Source organism: Crotalus tigris, unplaced genomic scaffold (assembly GCF_016545835.1).
Source record: "Crotalus tigris isolate CLP2741 ecotype Arizona unplaced genomic scaffold, ASM1654583v1 scf7180000017667.1391209, whole genome shotgun sequence".
Lineage (NCBI taxonomy): Eukaryota > Metazoa > Chordata > Lepidosauria > Squamata > Viperidae > Crotalus > Crotalus tigris.
Window position 1 is genome coordinate 496,144 of NW_024096553.1, and position 22,594 is coordinate 518,737.

At 45.7% G+C, this 22,594-nt stretch overlaps 1 protein-coding gene across 3 annotated transcripts in view; it reads right to left on the bottom strand.

The window, feature by feature from the left end:
• The window catches only part of ST7 (suppression of tumorigenicity 7), a 132,486-nt gene extending 117,614 nt beyond the window's left edge, over window positions 1-14,872 (bottom strand). Inside the window, exon 1 of one of the 3 annotated variants that reach the window (XR_005556012.1) lies at window positions 14,460-14,789. Coding sequence is in view for 2 of the 3 variants with exons in the window: in XM_039337002.1 (XP_039192936.1) it covers window positions 14,460-14,610 (151 nt within the window). In the remaining variant the exon portion in view is untranslated. Of the gene's footprint in view, window positions 1-14,459 lie in introns of all 3 variants that reach the window. The other 2 variants (XM_039337002.1, XM_039337003.1) reach the window with 2 other exon arrangements.
• Window positions 14,873-22,594: the final 7,722 nt, after the last annotated feature.

The following is a 22,594-nucleotide window of genomic DNA, read 5'->3' on the forward strand; positions in this document are numbered from 1 at the left end:
GGCAGTACACAAAACTACACCCTCTCCGGTCCAAAGAAAACCCCTCTCCACAGAACCAATCTCTGGTGCCCAAAAGATTGGGGGCCACTGTTCTACAACAACTAGTTCTGCTTACTAACAGTAGTACCATTTATTCTCTGGACCAGAATCTCAATTTGTGACTTTCTCTGCTATCACAGAATACAGGTAGTTCTTGACTTGCAACAGTTCATTTAGTGAGAGTTCAAAGTTGCAAGTGCACTAAAAAAAGGGATTTATAACTTATAACTTTTCACACTTACATCCACTGCAGCATTCCCATGGGCACATGATCAAAATTTGGATGCTTGACAAATGGTACATGACAGTTGCAGTGCCCTGGGGTCATGTGATCCCCTTTTGCGACCTTCTGAGAAGAAAAGTCAATAGGGAAACCAGATTCACTTAACAACTATGTTAGTAACTTAACAATTGTAGTTATTCGTTTCACAATTGTGGGAAGAAAGGTCATACAATGGGGCAAAATTCATTTAGCAACTGTTTCACTTAGGGACAGAAATGTTGAGGTCAATTATGTCATAAGTCGAGGACTACCTATACAGCATATTTATCCCTTTCAATTTGTTGTGGTGTTTTATGCCATGCTTATGTTTTTATCAGTTTTCTAGAGTTATTTGGTTAGATGAATAGCCCTGCACTATGTGCAAAATTATTAGGCACGTCATCCTATGACTAGACCTGACTTTATGACCATTTTTATCCTGGCCCTTAAACAAATCACTTAGGTTGTTAGTTAAATGATTTCAGCTTCCCATATTGGCTTTGCTTGTTGGAAGCCCGTTGGAAAGGTCTGATCTTAACAGAGTAGCTTTCCCTTTGAAAAATAAGGTTCATACCTTGGGAATTCCTGGTCTCCTCTGACCAGGCAGAGAATTCTAAAAGAAATTAATAATTGGATGGTAAGGGATTTCTTTCCAAATAATTTGAAAAAGAGTATTAAGATATATATGAGGATTGACATTTTAGACATTCAACATCAAAATAATTGTGAGGACAATTAACTAGTGGAACAGTTTGCCTTCAGAAATCGTGGGCGCTCCATCACTGGAGGTTTTTAAGAAGAGGCTAGACAGTCACTTGTCTGAGATGGTATAGGTCAGTGGTGGTGAACCTATGGCACGCGTGCCAGAGGCGGCACTCAGAGCCCTCTCTGTGGGCACGTGTGCCATGCCCCAGAGATGGCAACTGTCCCTCTTCAACCAGCCCCTGCTAACTCACCGAGGACCCACATGGCCGGATGCATCCCAGCATGGCTAGTTTCCCTCCCCCCCCATCCCATCCCTCCTGGCCTTGCATGCTCTCCTTTTCTTGGGCATGACCCACTGCATCGCCTCCTCAGCTGTCGGCTGGCCATCCAGCTCAGAGGCGGCTTCTCTGAATTGCTAGTGGCAGGCTGTGGAGCTCCAGAGTGCGCCGATCAAGTGGCCGGCAGGCTGTGGCTGCTGATGGACACTGTCAGCCCCCATGCACTCGCTGGCCTCTGTGTGCGAGGGCCAGCAATGTCAGGCAGCAGCCCCTGCATCACCTTGCTCTGCGACAATGGCATCCCCACCCTGCCTCGCCTTGCCTCACCTCACCCTTCAGGACAAACCTCCTGCCCACCGCCCCACCTGCCAGAAACCCCCTGGATCTCCCCTAACCCTGTCCGGCCCCCACAGGCATCCCTCCCCACGAACAACATCGAGGTGACCATGCCCACCTTGGCCACACCCACCCAGTCTGCCATGACCACCACAGCCACGCTCACCCAGTGGGCCATGCCCACCTGGCACCCGGTGATAAATAAGTGGGTTTTGGATTGCAGTTTGGGCACTCAGTCTCTAAAAGGTTCGCCATCACTGGTATAGGTTCTCCTGCTTGAGCAGGGGGCTGGATAAGAAGACCTCCAAGATCCCTTCCAGCTCTATTCTATTCTATTCTACCCCCACTGGCAGTTATAATAGTAGTAGTAAAGTTGGAAGGGACCTTGGAGGTCATCTAGTCCAACCCCCTGCTCAGGCAGGAAACCCTACACCATTTCGGACAAATGGCTGTCCAGTCTCTTCTTAAAAACTTCCAGTGTTGGAGCATTTACTGCTTCTGGAGGCAGGCTGTTCCACTGATTAATTGTTCTCACTGTCAGGAAGTTTCTCCTTAGTTAAAAGGAAGAAACAGCTACGATCACACATTGCTCCTAGAAGCACGAAGCCGAAAACACCAGCCTGAAGATGACGAATGAGACTTCGTCGAAACGTCGCCAAGACACTTCCAATTTGACGCGGGAGAAAACCCGAATGACCAAAGACCTACATACAAACACCCGTGAAAACCTCAGAAAACAAATATTGTACCTCTACGGGGAGGATATCCACCATCTGACCAGGACCTATGAAAAACTCGAAGTCCAAAAAGCTTCCATTTTATGTGACCTCACATTCCTACGCAACTGCCGAGATCAAAATTTAATCCCCACAGGTTTCCAACTGAAATTCCACTCCAACTCTGCAGCCACCAAACGCACCCTGAAAAGAACAGAATTGGCCCTAATCAGAAATGAACTTCACACAAAAAGATTCCTCCTAGACTGAATCAACAAAGATCTCCTCACACTTCACCTCAAACTCAGCAACAAGATCCACCCCGCACTTTGGGACAAATCCAAACAACTCACCGTCTGGAGAGCCGAAACACAGACCACCCTCAAGACAGACACACACACCAACAAACTCCGAAGACTACAAGAATGCCAGAAACAAACCCCTCCTCCCTCACAGCCACACATGAAACAAACAGTGCATAACACCTCAGATAGGATCCTCACCAAAGCCGAAACTAATGTCCTTTCCAAAGGATTCAACTTTGCAGTCGCTCCCAAACACATCCCCACTGAAACCATTATATGCGGAGTTGAAACCAGCCTGACCAAAATCAACCCCGATAACGTGAACAGAATCAGACTCGAAATCACCAACATCCTCTGCACCAGCAAGCCACCCAAAAGCAACTTACCCATAGAGGAACAGACAGCACTACTTAACCTGAAAGAAGACACCAGCGTAATAATCTTAGCAGCAGACAAGGGCAATGCCACGGTGGTTATGAACACATCTGACTACCAAACCAAATTAACCAACCTACTCCAAGACTCTACATACAAACCCCTAAACACAGATCCCACCACCTACCTGGAAAAAACCACTGATCCAAAATAAAAGCCTCCCCCATTAGCGAAGAGATCCAGCAAAGAATCATTCCCAGAGAGAAATCATCCAGATGCCCTAAGCTCTATGGTCTCCCCAAGATACACAAAGAAGCAACCCCACTTAGACCCATAGTCAGCTCCATAGGCTCACCTCTACAAAACCTAGCCAAATTTCTCACCAAACAACTACAGCCCTATGTAGAATCCACCACCTCACATGTAAAAAACTCATTCCATTTCTTAGGGATCATAAAGAAACAAAACTTACAGCCCAGCGACCTACTCGTGAGCTTCGATGTCATATCCCTCTTCACCCAAGTGCCAATCAAAGAAGCCTTGACAGCTATCCAAAACAAATATAACACTCCCCCAAACACATCCTAGATCTGACCAACCACTGCCTATCCAACACATATTTCATCTATAATGGACAAAAATACAAACAAATAGAAGGAGCATCCATGGGATCACCCCTCTCACCTGTCATTGCAAACCTCTACATGGAATACTTTGAAACCCAAGCTCTAGAAAAATCGGATCACAAACCCAAACTCTGGCTCAGATACGTAGATGACACCTTCATAATCTGGCCATATGGGAAAGAAAAACTGGACAACTTCCTCATACACCTCAACAGCCTACACCCCAAAATACAGTTCACCATAGAAACAGAAGCTAATAACCAACTTCCCTTCCTGGATGTCTTAGTCTACAAGAAATCCAATGGCTCACTAGGACACACCATCTACCAGAAGAAAACACACACAAACCGCTATCTGCACGCTCTCTCACACCACCACCCAGCACAGATCAACTCCGTAGCCAAGACACTCATCTCTAGAACAAAACGCTTAGCTGATGAACAACACCTAAAAACCGAACTACACATTCTCACTAATGTACTTACATCCAATGGATTCCAAAGAAATAAGATTACCAAACTAATCCAAAAAGATACCCCCACTAAAATCCAAGACAGAGAACAAGAAAACGGCAAAGCCCTCCTCCCTTACATAAAAGGCACCACAGACAGAATCAGCAAGATCCTCCACAAACACAACATTAAGACAGCATTCTTCACAAACAAAAAAATATCCACCATCCTAAGAAACCCCAAAGACAAAATTGAATTAGAAAATCAAGGAGTATACAAAATCCCATGCACCGCTTGTCCCAACACATACATTGGACAAATCAACAGAAGAATAAGTGCACGCATTGAAGAACATAAGAACTCAGTCAAAAAAGAGGAACCAACTTCTTCCCTGGTCCAATACCTTAAAACAGTGATGGCGAACCTTTTAGAGACCGAGTGCCCAAACTGCAACCCAAAACCCACTTATTTATCGCCGGGTGCCGGATGGGCGTGGACCACTGGGTGGGCATGGCAGATTGGGTGGGTGTGGCCAAGGTGGGCGTAATCACCTTGATGTTGCTCGTGGGGAGGGACACCTGTGGGGGCCGGTCAGAGTTGGGGGAGATCCAGGGGGTCTCTGGCAGGTGGGGTGATGGGCAGGAGACTCATCCTGCGGGGTGAGGCGAGGCAGGGTGGGGGTGCCATTGTCACAAGGTGAGGCAGGGGCCAGGGGTGGCTGCTCTCTGAAACCATCAGCCCCTGCACACAGAGGCCAGCAAGCGCATGGGTGCTGGGATGCATCCAGCCATGTGGGACCTCAGCGAGTTAGCAGGGAGCTGGTTGAAGAGGGATGGTTGCTATCTCCGGGGCATGGCGCACGTGCCCACAGAGAGGGCTCTGAGTGCCGCCTCTGGCACGCGTGCCATAGGTTCGCCACCACTGCCTTAAAATCACAGGACATGAAATTGACTTTAAAAATACCAGAACTATCGCCAAAACTGAACACTTTAATAACAGAATAATCAGAGAAGCCATCGAAATAGAAAAACTCCCACACAGCATGAACAAACGAGATGATACCTCCCGACAACAGCCATTTGGAAACCCGCCCTTATTGACAAACGAGTCCCTAACACAAAGAATGACACCAGACCCACACTCACAAAAGCCACATAGCATGTCACCACTACACGTCCACCCAAAAAGCAAACCCAAACCCACACCGATGATGAGGCACAATCACAAACCAGAAGCCAGACCACAGCTGCATCATTAGCCACTTTAAACCCCTCCAATCCATACATGAAGCAAACTGACATTCACCATGAAGATGAGGCATGACCATGAACGCGAAGCCAAACAATAGCAATGCAGCTCACCATCTCACATCCCCATGCAACTCAGACTAACCTGAGCACAACAAAGCCTCCACCCAAACAGAACACTCCCCCAACCAATCAGAGCACAGCCAACCCCCCAGCCAATCAGAGCACAGCCAAGCTCCTAACCAATCAGAACACACCTCCATCCAATCAGAACACAGCCAAGCTCCCATCCAATCAGTTCATACCCCCACTGGCAGTTAAAAGGAAGAAACAGCTACGATCATACATTGCTCCTAGAAGCACGAAGCCGAAAACATCAGCCTGAAGATGACGAATGGAACTTCGTCGAAATGTCACCAAGACACTTCCAATTTGACACGGGAGAAAACCCGAATAACCAAAGACCTATATCTCGCTATCTCTCTATATCTATCTATCTATCTATCTATCTATCTATCTATCTATCTATCTATCTATCTATCTATCTATCTGGTAAAAAAGGATATATGCAGTGTTATCTTCCTTTTAGATATCAAAAGTGTTTTGGTTTTGGTGGGAAATGGGTCCAAGTGGCTCTTTGAGTGTTTTGGGTTGCCTACCCCTGAGCTAGTCATAACAATAATAACTCAGCCGTGGGAACCCAAGGTCATTGGGCCCAGAGTTGATAGAATTTTGGTGGGCTGGAGAGCTGGGGAGAAAGCTTCAAGCTAATTGGGGAATGTGATTTAGCGCTTCAAGCTAATTGGGGAATGTGATTTATGACTGTTTATTGGAGGAGGGAATTGTGCTTTGTTACTTTGTATCCAGGGAAGGGGAATTTAGTTTTTGGTTTCGATTATGTAGTGCCAATACTTTTTTCTCAAATAAAAGATTCTTTAAGGTAAACAATGTCTCGAAGTTCTTTTGAAGAGTTTCATCTGTCGGAACCATGACATTAAACCCAAAACTACAATTTTTACCTTACTATCTTGGGATCCTGGGCCCCAGTCGCTATCCCTAGAATTGAGGGATAGACTGACAAAGATCTGGGGAAGACCTCAACATGGAGAAGGAAGGAGTGTCTGAAACCAGCAACCCGGCAGTGGCTGCTACCTCAGAGGAAGGAGCGCAGGCCAGCATGCCGGTGGAGAAGGAACTTTTTCAGGTCTCTCAGATGAGGGCAAGACCCAAGCCGTGAGAACATCTGATCTGGTCATCAGAATGGACTTTACCCAGTGGAGACTCTAGACACCTCGAGATGGCCTTGCCACAATCAAGTGCTTCAAAGGCGGACGAGGTCGAGCTGCAAAGTGGGGTTTCCTGCAAGTCACATTCCCCAGACTGGTGGAGAACCACAAAATTGACTATCGCTGAGGACTTGGGTAAGTGGAAGTAACTGTCCGCAGTCCGTAGTCAATCAATGGAGAGGTTGGTGGAAAGATTTGAGGAGCTAGAGATGAAAAGTGGAGAACAACCCTCCCGTTCTCCATATGTGACTGATCATGAGGATCGGCAAGGCAGCCACCAATTCATGCCAAGGGGAACCCCAGTCCCACCTGCGCAGATCAAGCAGCTTCCCCATCCTCGAAGCCACCTACCATGGCTTCCAGCCCCATGGGGAGAGACAGCTCCAATCAACACCCCTCCAAAAGCCCAGATCGCCACTGGTGATATAAGAGCCCGAGCCATCACTGTGACAGCTAAAGCCTGGATCAACGTGCTTACCGGCCACCCAGCCCGGGGCCCATACAGCAATGGGGTGTCACAGCCCCCACAGATGGGAGGCCAGCAGTCGCTGGCAGTACAGCAATCGAACTGGGTGTGGCCACAACCCCTGAATGTGCAGCAGCAGATGGGGGCCTTGCAACAACCGGGGATGATGCAGCTGCCAGGGAGTACAAGAGCAACAGTGGGGCTGGCTGCCATCTCCAAATGTGCAGCAACTGCTGAGGGGCCCACAACCGATGGGGATCCAGCAACAACCACCTATGGGACCACAGGGGGAGGCTACAACAATTGGGAATGCCACAACCACCTGCAGGTCAGCAGCAGTGGGGGTGGCAACAGCCCCTGCAATGCATCAACCACTGGGAGGCCCGTAGCAGCTGGGGATGTCATTTCAGCAGCTGCTGAGACCACTGAGGTTCATACAGCAACTGAGGATGCCACAGCCACCAGCAATGCAGCAACAGCCCCCAAATGTGCAACAACCACTGGGAGGCCTGCAGCAACTGGGGATGCAGCAGCCGCCATGGGGGGGCAGCAACCACCAGGAATGTAGGCTCCCTAGGGAATGCAGCAACCTTCGATGGAGACCTGGAGAAGCTAATCTTTTTCCTCAATCAGGTGCATTCTCACTTGAACAGCTGTGCTATTTCTACCTGAACCCAGCTGCTATGGTCGACGTGGTTGCGTCAACTTAGAAGGGGAAGCATCCGAGTGGCTGAACAATTTATACAACGAGCAGGCACCCAAGTTGGGGGAACCCCCATCTCTTCTTCCTAGGAGTGAGAGCAAGATTCAAGGACCATCCATTGCCCTCAAAGCAGAGGAGCAACTCCACAAGATAAGACAAGCTGGAATATGTGCAAGAGTTTCTCAAGATAGCCAGCCAAATAGAGAGGTGGTCCAAGCAATCCTTAGTCCATCACTTCAAGGAGGGACTAGACGACCACCTCTCCCAAGCTTGTGTATATCGAGCAGTCCCTAATCAGTTGTAGGAATGGTACCAGGCAGCAGTAAGACTGGATGTCCATCTTGCCCGCTATAAGAAGCCACCTCCACAAGAAGCCAAGCCGAGGCCAGATCAACCCAAATGGCAGCTACCACCCCCAAAAGCCTCCAACCATCACCCAGGCCACCTGCAGGCCACCGATCAAGTGCTTCAGATATGGACAACAGGGGCATCGAGCAGCAAGTTGCCCTTATCCTCAACAGCAGAATAGACCAGGACCACCAGTAAGAAAGAAACTAGCCCATGGGAGGAACTTTAGTCACGCAATTGACTGAACCCGTACACTTAGAAATAGGTGACAACTGGGAGGTGGCTCCGAAAATGGTGGCTCTGAAAATGGTGGCTCCGAAAATGACTGAGGGCATGATCCTAGGGCTAGCCTGGTTAGACAAATGGAAGCTGTTTATCTGGTAGGAGAAGGGAATGAGAACTGTGAGGTTATCTATAGGACCCAAACCACCCCTTAACTCAACGGACGTTACAGGAGAACTTAGTCTACCCAATGAGCTAGCACAAATAGCTGCCTTGTCTCAACCAGGCGAGCCACTCATCCCCAATGAGTACCGGAACCTAGCGGAGGCATTTAATGAGAAAGAATGCAATACCCTGTCTCCCCACCAACCCAATGATTGCTCTATCAAACTGTTACCAAGGAGCCAAACTCCCACGACCAAGAATGTATGCTATGTCCCCCTTGAAATGGAGGAGATGCAGCAGTATGTGGACAAGAACCTAGTGAGGGGATTTATTGAATGGACCAAGTCTGCTGTGGGAGCCCCAGTGTTATTTAAAGAAAAAAAGACGGGTCGCTTCATCTTTGTGTGGATTATAAAGATCTGGACACTGTGAGTATGGAAAACAAATACTCCCTCCCTCTCCTGAAGGACTTACTAACCCACCTGGCAAAGGGAGTGTCTTCACTAAGTTGGACTTGAGAGAGGCATATTACTGGGTGAGGATAAAGGAGGGAGATGACTGGAAGACTGCCTTTAACTGTCCCATGGGGAGCTACCAATTTAAAGTCATGCCGTTTGGACTACAGGGGGCTCCAGCTATCTTCATGCAGCTGATCAATCAGGTACCACATGATCATTTATACAAAGGGATTTTGGTGTATCTTGATGACATCCTTATATACAGCACTAATATGGCTGACCATATAAAACTAGTGAGAGAAGTGCTAAAGAAACTGTTGAATGCCAAACTTTATGTTAAACTATCAAAGTGTGAGTTTCACCAGTCCCAACTAGATTATCTTGGCTACAGAATTTCCAGCAAAGGCATTGAAATGGATCCGACCAAAGTGAGAGCCGTAATTGAATGGCAGCCCCCAAAGACTCGCAAACAGCTCCAGAGCTTTTTGGGATTCGCCAACTTCTACTGCCAGTTCATCCCCTCCTTTGCTGAAATTGCCTTATCCCTAACGGAATTACCGAAAACAGGCAAGGAGGGAGGAAATCCACATCCAGGCCAACCATTAGCATGGACTATGAACTGTCAAACCGCTTTTGAGAATTTAAAAAAGCTATTTGCGGTCGAACCGGTTTTAAAGCATCCTTGCCCAGGGAAGCCCTTTGTGATTCAGGCCGATGCCAGTGAGGTGGCTGTCAGAGTTTGTTGTTTCAAAAGAACCAGAGTGGGACCCTACAACCCTGCGCCTATACCTCAAAAAAATTGAGTGCGAGATGAGGTAGGTTGTGTGGGAGAAGGAAGCCTTTGCAATCTGATGGGCTCTATTAAACTGGTGACACTCTAGAAGGGAGCAAGGTGCCTTTTGAGGTATGGGCTGATCACAAAAACCTAGAAGCACTGAAAACTTGTCCCCGAAACAAGTACGATGGGCGCAATACTTTAACCAGTTTAATTTTACCCTAAAGTACATACCAGAGGAAAAAAACCTCTTAGCTGATGCTAAGTAGACCTACCTGAAAGTATGGTAAATACAGTCATCTGGCCTTTGTTAGATCTGTTTTCAAAGCAGGCAAAGAAGACAATATTGGACTTTGCAAACTTTTACTGCCAATTCATTCTCATATTCTCCCAATTTGCTGAAAACCCACTGACTCCATGGCCCACCGCAGATCGCCCAGGTGGCCCAGCAGCGTCATGGCATCCACGCCCTCCCGCACCATCTTCGTGCAATGAGATGCAAGGGCAGAGACTTGTCCCTGCTGCCCGGCTGCGATGTCCTTGGCTGCGCTGCTCTGCGCGGGCCATGCCCAGGGCGACTCTCCTCTGGGGGCCTTTTGGTGAGGAGGGGCCATGGGGGGAGGCAGGGCTGGGGCAATGGCACAGGTGTCCACAGAGAGGGCTGAGTTCGCCACCATTGACCTAGGGTATTGAAACGTCTGCAAGAAAATAAGCAAGCTCAGAGACCACCATGGACTCCTCATTTGAATCCTGAGTTACAAATATTGTCTTTCTTTGGCATTGCAGAAAGCTAGGGAGATGCAAAAGAGGCAGGCAGATAACAAGAGGGTACCACAGGGGGAGTTCAAAGTGGGAAATAAAATATACCTGTCCATCAAATTCCTCAACCTAAGGCAACCTTGTAAGAAGCTGGGTCCCAAGTACATAGGACTCTTCCAGATTATCTGGATTGTAAGTCTAGTTACTTAGAACTGAAGCTGCCAAATAGCCTCAGGCGAGTACACCTAGTGTCATGCCCCTGTTGAAGCCTGAATCTGCTGAGGAAAATGAGCTAAAACTGGAGCTGATGGAGGTTGAGGGAGAGATGTCTGTGGCTTCAGAAGAATGTGGGGAAGAACAGGCTGAGGCAGGCCAAGGCCTTTCAGGATTGGGACAGGATGAACATGAGAGACAGAGCTCAGGTGATGAGCAAGGGCCACCCCCTCCTGATCCTAGAGCATGGAAGTGGAGAGAACAACGCAGGCAGGCTCAACTACTCAGGACGAGAGCGTCCCGCCCCTCTCCACAAGACACACCTTGTGGAGACAGACTTAAGGAGATGTATTTGTTGGGAACAAACTCTGAATGCTTGGAGTTTTGTGTGCCGTTGCTGATCTTGGAAACAACTCTCTGATCTCTTGTTCTGTGTTGTGATTTCTGTTTGGAAACCCTGAAACTCTGACCATTGGACTGGCTGACAAACTTGATTTAGTGTTCAAAGACCCTGGATTGAATTTTGGTTTCTCTAACATAATAAGATTAATCCACCAATACCAAAAGGGCACACTCAGACTCAGGTCAAAGTACATGACACAGGAAATACAAAGCCTCAGACAGGAACAGGAAACAACCTCAAAAGCCCAAGAAAGTATAAAAACCCACCACTTCCAGCAACATATGATCAGTTTTCCCAGAGTCAGCTTCTGTCTGGTTTTGCTCTTCAATAAACCACAATCTTCTTTCTAAAGCAGTCTCCATTTTGTTTATTCCCAGCTTGGACTGGACCTTGATGAAGATTTTTCTTTCAACAAAGGGAATAATGCTTTTGGCAATTCTAAATAGCTGTATTTTTTTTCCTGGCCTACAAGTTCCACTAAGAACTATATTTAAATGCATTTAATCATTAAATAAGTTATTCATATCTAGACTAAGAAATAAATACATCTTTGTCTTCTTTTAGCAACTTTTGATTCAAACTCTGAATAATATTTAAGTCTAAAGAATGGATATATACTGTAACAACCTTGCTTTTGTTTTTAATAAAAGTATTGCATTATTCTTTTATGTCAGATGACTATCCTTCTTATTTTCCATGATCTCCAGCAAAGGAAAACTCATTATTTTGTGTAGCAGTCTTTTCCACTGGCTGGCAGCCTGTTATAGTCAGGAAGTTCCTTCTGTCATTCAATTAAAAGCTTCTTCCTTGTTCACCTATTGGTTCCAGCCCTGTCCTCTGGACCAATGGAAAATAAGTTGACTGCCTCTTTTGTGTGACAAATTAGAATGGCACAGCAACATCTGCCAAGTTTTTGGGTCTGTGTGTGAGTTAGGACAAGCTTGTGGTACTATGCTTCCGCTATAATTTTTCCCACATTTGTATTTAAAATATATTTTCAAAGAAAGTTAATAATTTATTAAACTTCTGTGTCCCCTAATTCTTGTCAATTTAAAGTCGCTCAAAATAATCAAATTACAATTAAATCAATAGAACATAAAGTTAAAAGATGTTAGATGTATACAAAGTTTCTATAGTGTTACAATTAAAGCTCAATATTGTTTGTTGCCCAGAGTTGTTGGATATGAGATGTGCAGCAAATACATTTTATAAATAAATAAATAAAGTAAATTAATGAGAGGTACCATGCAAAGAAGATTAAGTTGTTTTCATAATGTTAAAAAAGAAAAAAAAAGCAATAGGAATTTTTGAGCTTAGTAACAAAGTCTCTATCATATTATTAATGTTAAAAAGAAAAAGAAAAAAGACATCTAAAAACAAAATAAATATTTAACTTTTTCCTTTCTCCTTTGTTTTCCAACTGATTTGCAGAGTCTGTCAATGTAAACTCTGGTCTAAATGCTTGTATTTTTCTTGCTGCATTTTTTTTCTTCTGTTCAATCATGTCTGGTTTTTTTTTTTCTTTGACAAGGTTTTTCAGAAGTGGTTTGCCATTGCTTCATTCTTAGGGCTGAGAGAAAATGACTGGCCAAAAGTTACACAGTAGGTTTTGTGCCTAAGACAGGATTAGGACTCAGTCTCCCTGTTTCCCTTATCCACTACACCAGGGGTCTTTAAACTTGGCCATTTTATGACTTGTGGACTTCAACTCCCAGAATTCCTCAGCCAGTGTGCCTGGCTGAGGAATTCTGGGAGTTGAAATCCACAAGTCATAAAATGGCCAGGTTTGAAAACCCCTGCACTACACCAAAATGGTTCTCATTCATGCAAAAATACCTTACTTCACATAACAAAGTGAGCAAACACTAGTATTCACATTTTTGCTTCTTGGAGCAAACATTCCTTGCTACTTTTCTGCTAGCATTTGTATTTTTAAACTTCCATATGCATTTCACTATTAGTGAAAAATAGTAAAAATTAGTAAAAATACTATGAAAGTAGTCATCTCAAAATATTTATCTACCTGGTCTAATTTTTAGGCATTTATGAGTTATTTCATGCAACTATCTGGATAATTCAAACTGTATAAATCAATATTTAAAAGCAAGTCCTATTCATTGTTACCTCCTGTTATATGTTGGCATCATGCTAGTTCAAAGTATGACAAACACCACATTAATCTCCATACCATTCCAATATTGGTGTATTAATGATTCTATGTCAGATATACGACATAACATACTTATATCTACTTTTTTAAATGGATAAGGAAAAATCTTAGTGGCCACAAGGCCACTATCCTATTTGCACAACCTGGTGGTATCACTGCTTCTGGCAATCAAATGGAGCCAGGAGCAAGTCCTATCAAGAGCTTGGAAAGATCAGCCTGCAACTTATGGCATGTCATAACTTTTTGCTGCTGTTGATACACAGCATCCTGTCCCTACAATTCTTACTTGATTACTTCTTTATGTAGGTATGCAGTGGAATAACAGTCTTTCCCTGCAGCCTGCAAAATATTTAGCCCTGTTTATTCACTATTTTCATGGAGCAGGAAACGTGTCAACTCTTACAGTAGTGATTGTTATGGTAGCTAAATGGAACTTCCATAGTTTTCTGTTCACCAAACCTACAGACAGGATTACGGTTCCTCCTACCCTACTCAACATGTTAACCAAAACCTCTAAAAGCTGCAGCCCAGTACATCCATAGATACAAGATCTGAAAAGACTGTTTTAGTCTGGTTGGCTTTTAATGTGCATAGTTATTGCCATATCCGGGTGCAGGAACACCCCTCCAATATTTTTCTATAAGAGTTTTAGTTTGGGACAGAACAGGCCAGTAGGCGCAACCAGCTTGCCCAAATGTTCCCACCCGTTCTCTCCACGAGGAAATTGGGAAGGAGAAAGTGAGTATAAAACCATGATACCCAACTCAAAAAAGCCTCCTATGGAGGCTCACGCAGCTGAAACGGAGATAATAGGAAGACGGTGGTTGGATTTCTTTCTAACGGGACAAAAAACAAGCAAACAAACAAAACACCAAAACCGAGCAGAGAACCAGCCTGAGTCTTCTCCAATTTTACCACCTAAGAGGTACAACAGGAGCAGAAGAAAAACGTTACACTTCTCTGCCATCAAGAGCGATGGTGCTTTTCAGCCTGCAACGTGGAACTAGGTGGGCTCTAAATAAAATTTCTACCTCCCCGCCTTTCCCCTCCAGAGAACCCATCATCCGCCACCTTCCAGCCATCCCGGAACTACACAGCCGATGTCCTCGGCCTAAGGTTAGGCAAGGAGAGAAAAAGGTGCGTTACTTACCTGAGGTCAGATTGTCATTGATCTTCAAAGGCACCCTCAAGATGTAGACGAGAAAAAGCATGGCGAAGAACCAGAAAGTCCACAAGTACGTCCAGGACCAGATGATGCAAGACTTGAGTTGCTCCAGAAAACCTCCCCCGGTTTCGGCCATATTTTGTTTTGGGAAGAAAGGGAGCCGGGGGCGGCTTGAGAGGGGCTGAGCGAAGCCACACACGCCCTCCAGCCTCGCTCTCTGCTGCCTCGACCTCGCACTGTATACTTCTGAGATTATTCATGTCTCCCAAAGTAACGCGTCCCCTTCTACCTCCGCCCCCTCTCAGGGTTTCCGCGCAGACATCTATTTAAGACTCGGCTTGAGCGGTAAACAAACCCAGCTGTAAGAGGAGCCTCTTCCCTCCCACCCTCCGTCCCTCGCCTTTTAACAACCCTCTTCTGCTTCTTGGTTTGCACTGGCAAGGAAGGTTACTCCCGGAGGCCAAAATCAATACGGTTCCTGCCTCTGCAGCGCCTAAACTTACAAACCAATGGCAGAAACAGGGAGGAAGCCAACGTGAAGGGAACCGTTCAGAAGAAATAGCTTCCACTCTTATTTCATGTTAGTTGTATTTTTCCTTAACGTTTTCGACGACAACCCGGTCTCTCTCCTACCATCCTCATTTAGAATAGAATAGAGCTGGAAGGGATCTTGGAGGTCTTCTAGTCCAGCCCCCTGCTCAAGCAGGAGAACCTATACCATCTCAGACAAGTGACTGTCTAGTCTCTTCTTAAAAATCTCCAGTGATAGAGCGCCCATGATTTTTGAAGGCAAGCTTTTCCACTGATTAATTGTACTCACTGTCAGGAACTTCCTCCTTCATTCCAGGTTGCTTATCTCTTTGATCAATTTCCAACCATTGTTTCTCATCCTTCCCTCTGGTGCTTTGGTGAATAACGTGACCCCCTCTTCTTTGTGGCAGCTCCCCAAATACTGGAATACTGCTATCATGTATTCCCTATTACTTCTTTCCTTTAGACTAGCCCAGTGGTTCTCAACCTTTCTAATGCCGCGACCCCTTAATACAGTTCCTCATGTTGTGGTGACCCCCAACCATAAAATTATTTCCGTTGCTATTTCATAACTGTAATTTTGCTACTGTTATGAATCGTAATGTAAACATCTGATATGCAGGGTGTATTTTCCTTGTTACAAATTGAACATAATTAAAGCATAGTGATTAATCACAAAAACAATATAGCAATGCTGGATGGAGAAGCTTATTCTTCCTTGCTCAAAAATGTTGGGAGGGAGGGAAGGGGAAGGAAGGAAGGAAGATTGAAGGGGAAAGGAAGGAGATGGAGAAGGAAGGAGATTGAAGGGGGAAGGAAAGGAAGGAAGGAAGGATGGGAGGGAGGGAAGGAAGGAGGGATGGAGATGGAAGGAAGGAAGGACGATTGAAGGGGAAAGGAAGGAGATGGAGAAGGAAGGAGATTGAAGGGGGAAGGAAGGAAGGAAGGAAGGAGAGAGATTGAAGGGAAAGGGATGGAGATGAAAGGAAGGAAGGAAGATTGAAGGGGAAAGGAAGGAGATGGAGGAGGAAGGAAATTGAAGGGGGAAGGAAGGAGGGAGGGAGGGAAGGAAGGAAGGAGAGATTGAAGGGAAAGGGATGCAGATGGAAGGAAAGAAGGAAGATTGAAGGGGAAAGGAAGGCGATGGAGAAGGAAGAAAATTGAAGGGGGAAGGAAAGAAGGAAGGAAGGAAGGAAGGAAGGAAGGAAGGAGAGAAATTGAAGGGGAAGGGATGGAGATGGAGATGGAAGGAAAGAAGGAAGATTGAAGGGGAAAGGAAGGAGATGGAGAAGGAAGGAGATTGAAGGGGGAAGGAAAGAAGGAAGGAAGGAAGGAAGGAAGGAAGGAAGGAAGGAAGGAAGGAAGGAAGGAGAGAGATTGAAGGGGAAGGGATGGAGATGGAAGGAAGGAAGGAAGGAAGATTGAAGGGGAAAGGAAGGAGATGGAGAAGGAAGGAGATTGAAGGGGGGAGGCGCTGCCAAGGGCGCACAAGCAGCTCCGCACCATTGCCCGGGGAGGGGAGAAGGCTCTGGCAGAGAGCCTGGTGGAGAGCCAAGCTTAGTGACTGTTCAAAGTTACAACGGCACTGAAAAAGTGACTTATGACCATTTTTCACACTTATGACCGTTGCAGCATCCCCAGGGTCATGTGATTTACATTTTGATGCTTGGCAACTGATTCATATTTATGGTCACATTGTTCCAGGGTCACGTGACCCTTTTGCAACCTTCTGACAAGCAACATTAATGGGGGAAACCAGATTCATTTAACAACCATGTTACTAATTTAATGTCTCTCTCCCTCTTTCTTTCTCTCTCCCTCTCTCTCTGTCTCCCTCTTTCTCTCTCTCTCCCTCTCTCCCCCTATTTCTCTCTCCCTCTCCCTTTCTTTCTCTCTCCCTCTCTTTCTTTCTCCCTCCCTCTTCCTTTCTTTCTCTCCCTTTCTCTCTCCCTTTCTTCCTTTTTCTCTCTCTCCCTCTCTCCCCTCTCTATTTCTCTCTCTCCCTCTCTTCCTTTCTTTCTCTCTCCCTCTCTCTCTCCCTTTCTCCCTCTTTCTCCTTCTCTCTCTCCCTGTCACTCTCTCTTTCTCTCTCTCCCTCTCTTTATTTCTCTTTCCCTCTTTCTCTCCCTCTCTCTATTTCTCTCTCCCTCTCTTCCGCTCAAAGATCCTTAAAATCCTTAAAAGTTATGCTTGGGTGGAAGACTTTTTCTTTTACAGATGGGGTGGGTTGGCAGACAAGTACTCAAAAAAAAAAAGGGAAAAAAGTGTGAATAGGTATTCAGTAGCTAGCTTGAAGTTTGAACAACTTCTTTTTCTTGACACCGGCTTCTAGGAGGAGCAAAAGACATCCAGCACTGCAACCAGGCACCCTGGACTGGCCATTCCAGGGCTTCCTGCACCAGCTGACTTAGTTGTCTGCAACCTCCTGTTGATGTTTGAGGGGGGGAAAGGGACAGCCGAGGAGGGAAGTTATGTTGGACCGTCAACTCTGTGTTGAGCCCCGTGGGCCCGACATTCACGGGCAGGCGGGAACCTGCCCGCCAAGCCGCCATCTCCCCATCGCCCTCCATGCTGGCCGGCTCCGTCGCCAGACCTCCCAGCTGACAAGCTCACATTCAGGGGGTAGCCAGCTGATGGGTGCAGAAGATCGGTGCCATGGCGGCCTCCCAGCCACCTGCTTCTTTGGCTGGAACAACTGCCAGGGCTTGCATGGTCGCCGGCGGCAGGGAGCGTGTCAGTGGCCATTGGGGACGCTAGCGGTTCGGTGCCACGGAGGCTTAAGTTGCAGGACACGGAGTGGCGCGGTGCCGTGGGAGGTGGTAGGACAGCGGGGAGGAGCTACCTGCATCCTGCTGGCCGAACTCTGGAAGCCTGCCTGAATGAAGAATTTTAGGGGGAGTTTAAAGTGAGACAGGTTCCTAAGAGTATGATGTGTGAAGCATGGGGGGCATCGGTGGCGGGCTACCCCCCCAGAGCTGAAGCAGCTGGTGCAGCCACCCCCACCCCCATACCCCAGCCTGCAGCTGCCCTGCCAGCCCTGCCGCCCACCCCGCGCAGCCCCACCATGTAGAGCGGGCCCTGCAGCTCCCACAGCACCAGCTGCACACCACATTCATAGTGCAGAGCTTGCAGTTGCCAAGCCAGATGCCAATGCAGGACGGCAGGAGGGCGTGGGCTAAGGGCAGGCCGAGGCAGCGGCAAGCATCATGGGCCAGGTGCTCCAGGGCGGCCATACAGGCATACAGGGTGAGGCAGTGGCGGCGCAGGTTCAGAACTGGCTAGGCCACCAGCTGGCCCAGCCCAAGGAAGGTCAGCCACCCACCCCGCCAGCACCACCTCTGCCACCACCTTTCCTGCACAGCAGCCCTGTGTCAAGCAGGCCCCGTGGCTCCCACAGCAGCAGCCGCAATGCACACCGATGCCGTACAAGGTGAGCATGAGGCAGCGAGCACATGTTTTGTGTCCTTCAGTACCAGGCTCTCCATGTAGCAGCGCAACATGGAGAGCCTGGCTGACATGGGTGCGCATGAGGCAGGAGTGCACACAGACTCCGCTTTTTTGGCAGGGCCGAATTAAGTGCTGCTCCCCATCTCCCACCCCTGGTCCTCTTTTACTTACAAGTAGGAGATGGCGTAGTTGCTCAGCAGGGAGGGATGAAAAGTTCCTGCAAACTTGCCTTTGCTGCAGACAACTTGCATGTGCAACGTTTTCAGGCTGGGTCTTTTGGCACGCTCTCCAGTGCAGAGACAGCCATTAACGACCAGGTCTGGACAATTCCTATTGGCTTTCGAAAGCCAATAGAATAGAGTCTAGTCAATAGAGTCTATTCTATTGGCTTTCAAAAGCCAATAGAATAAGAGGGAGTAACACAGCTAAGGAAAAGGGGAAAAAATGGTGGACTGCGTTGTTTGGCGACCCCTGTGAAATGGTCGTTCGACCCCAAATGGGGTCGCGACCCACAGGTTGAGAACTGCTGGACTATCCAAACCCAAGTCCCGCAGCCGTTCTTTGTATGTTTTAGTCTCCAGGCTTTTGATCATCTTAGTTGCTCTTCTCTGAATTGTTTCCAGACTCTCAACATCTTTTTTGTGATATGGTGACCAAAATTGGCTGCAGTATTCCAGATGTGGTCTTACTAGGGTTTTATAAAGTGGTACAAATACTTCATGTGATCTTGATACTATGCCTATGTTTATACAACCCAGGATTGTATTAGCTTTTTTGGTTGCTGCTGCACACTGCTGGCTCATAGTGAAGTGATCGTCCACTAGGACTCCAAGGTCCCTCTCACATTGCTGTTTTTGAGCCAGGTCTCGCCCAATCTGTATTTGTACCTTTGGTTTTTCCTGCCTAAATGTAAGACTTTGCTTTTCTCCATATTGAAACTCATTTTGTTGGATAGGGCCCATTGTTCAACTTAGTCAAGATCTTTTTGGATCCGGAGTTTGTGTTCTGGAGTGTTGGCTACTCCTGTCAGTTTGGCGTCATCTGCAAATTTGATGAGTTCCCCTTCTATTCCCTCATTTAAGTCATTTATGAACATATTGAAGAGTGCTGGGCCTAAGATGGAATCTTGTGGTACCCCACTGCTTACTTCTCTCCATGTGGATGTAGTGCCGTTGAGGACTACTCACTGAGTACGGTTTGCCAGCCAGCTACAGATCCATCTGGTGGTGATGTCTATTCCACTTTTTCTAGCTTACCAAGGAGTAGGTTGTACTTTATCAAATGCCTTACTGAAATCTAAGTATACTACATCCATAGCATTTCACTGGTCTACTAGTTTAGTCACTTTCTAGAAGAATGAAGTAAGATTGGTTTGGCTTGATCTGTTTTTAACAAACCCTTGCTGGCTATTAGTTATAAATTTGTTTGCTTCTAGTTGTTGCAGATTTGTTTTTTATTATCTTTTCTAGAATCTTCCCAAGTATTGATGTTAAACTGATTGGTCTGTAGTTTCCTGGGTCCGTTTTTTTCCCTTTCTTAAAGATGGGAACCACATCAGCCTTTTCCAATCCTCAGGTACTTCCCCGGTGCTCCAGGATTTATGAAAGACTTGGTGTGATGGTTCTGAGATAACATCTGCCAGCTCCTTCAGAACTCTGGGATGTAATATGTTGGGTCCTGGTAATTTATATTTGTTAAGGTCGGATAGGTGTTCTCTTTTAATTTTTGTTTCTAGTTTTTCTTTTGCAGTAGTTTTTTTGGTATGTTGGGCTATAGTTTCTTTTTGTGTGAAGACTGATGCAAAGTATGAATTAAGTAGTTCTGTTTTCTCCCTGTTGCCTGTTATTTCCTTGCCATCTTCTCTCTTTGGTGGACCTACAGTTTCATTGACTTTTTTCTTGTTGTTAATGTGTTAGAAGAAACTTTTTTATTATCCTTGGTTTCTGTTGCAACTTTTTCTTCCTTCTGAGCTTTTGCTTTCCTGACTTCATCTTTGTATGTTCTGGCTATCTGCTGATAATCGGCCTTAGTTATGTGCCCCTCTTTCCATTTTTTGTATTTGTCCTTTTTGTCATTCAGTTTGTCAGAGAGATCTTTGTGCAGCCATGCTGGTTTCTTCTTGAATTTCTTGTGTTTTTTTCAGTGGTATTGTGATGGTATGGGCTTTTATGATCACATTTTTCAGAATTTCCCATGCTTCTTGGGTTGTTTTCCCCTTTAGGATTTTCATCCATGGGATCTTTCCTAGGTTCTCTCTGACTTTGTTAAAGTCAGCTCTTTTGAAGTTTAAGGCACTGACTGGATTGTTTTCTATTGCTAGTGTTTGCATTATGTTAAATTCCAGTATGATGTGGTCACTTTCACCCAAGGCTCCAGCAATTTCAATTCCCTCTATCACTTCTTCTCTATTAGTAAGGATTAAGTCCAGTATAGCTTTACGTCTACTTCCATCCTCCCCCTTTTGGGTGACAAAGTTGTCAGCTAGGTTGGTTAAGAATCTGTTTGATCTACCACTTACTGCAGAGTTTGTTTCCCAGTTGATACCTGGATAGTTGAAGTTCCCATTACTACTGTGGTATGCTTCCTACATACATTTGTTAACTGGTTGGCAAAGAGTTCATCTATTTCTTCTGATTAGTTGGGTAGCCTGTAAATACACCTATGGCAATGTCACTTTTTTCTCTTTTATATTGACCCATATACATTCTGGAGAGATTTTATCTTTGATGATGTGCATTTCTGTAGATATGTAGTATTCTCTTACATAGAGTGCAACTCCTCCTCCTCTTTTCGTAGACCTGTTTCTTTTGAACAATTTATATCCATCCATCAGTCCATTCCATTCATGGGTTTCGTCCCACCAGGTTTCTGTAATGCAACCTATGTCATACCCTCCCTTGTGTACTATTGCGTCTAGTTTGCCCTGTTTGTTCCCCAAGCTTTGAGCATTTGTATATAAGCATTTAAGCTTTTATGCCTGTCCATGGATATGTTTCCTGCATCTCCTGTTAGTTGTTTGAGTTTTTCTTTTTCTCAACACTGCCTACCTCATTGTTTGATTTGTTTTCTTGGGATTTATGATTGGTTTTGGGTTCTAGAGATTCTAGAGATTGGTCACCCTTTACCCTCAATTTTAGTTTAAAGCCCTCCTGATGAGTTGGGCCAGTCTTTTTCCCGAGTACATTTTTCCCTGTTTTCGGGAGGTGCAGCGCATCCCTTGCCAAGAGTCCTTCACATAGAAAATGAAGTTCATAATCCAGGAAATCAAAGTTTTCTTGGCAACACCAACCCTTTAGCCAATGGTTTATTTCTAAAATTCTTTTTCCCCCTCAATGATGTTAGCCTTTTGTTGGGAGTACTGGAGTACTGATGAGAATACTATGTGCACCTAGCTTCTTAACTTTATTGCCTAGTTGTTTGTAATCTCTCAGTATTGTACTCAGGTTCTTTGTTGAGTCATTCATCCCAATGTGGAGGAGAAGGAAGGGGTAGTAATCTGTGGGCCTAATTATTTTGGTTAGGTTCTCAGCCATATCTTTGATTTTTGCTCCAAGGAGACAACTTACCTCCCTGGATTGTATGTCTGGTCTGCAGATGGATGATTTTGTACCTTTGAGGATAGAATCTTCTATTACCAATACTCACCTTCCTTTTTGGGGGACTGCAGTTTGGGGTGCTTTTCTGTTTATCTCAGGCATGTTTGTTGATATGACTTTTTTAGGGATATTTGAAGTGACTTTTTAAGGGATATTTGAAGTTATTTTTTTGCTAGGTGTCTGCATGTTTTCTTTGAAGGAGAGGTTGTGGGTCTGTGTGTTTCCATCTAAGGGGAGAAATCAATTGCTCAGTTTTAATAAGGCTGCTTCTGGTTGGGTTGGATTGGGCAAAAGGGGTTTATTAGTTGTATGCTGCTTCTTTCTTTCCGTATTATGTTTTCTTCTATGTGTGACATACCTCCATTTGTCTTCCTTCAAGGGTTTATCAGTAGGATCAAATCCTCTGGGAGTTATTTCATTATTTGGTTCAGTTTGGGTGGAGCTTTCTTTTGTACATTGGGGTTTATCTAGAGTTGCCTAAGTTCCTTACTTTTCTTGTAGTAGATCACATAATTTACATCTAATGCATGTATAGTTTGGGTGTTC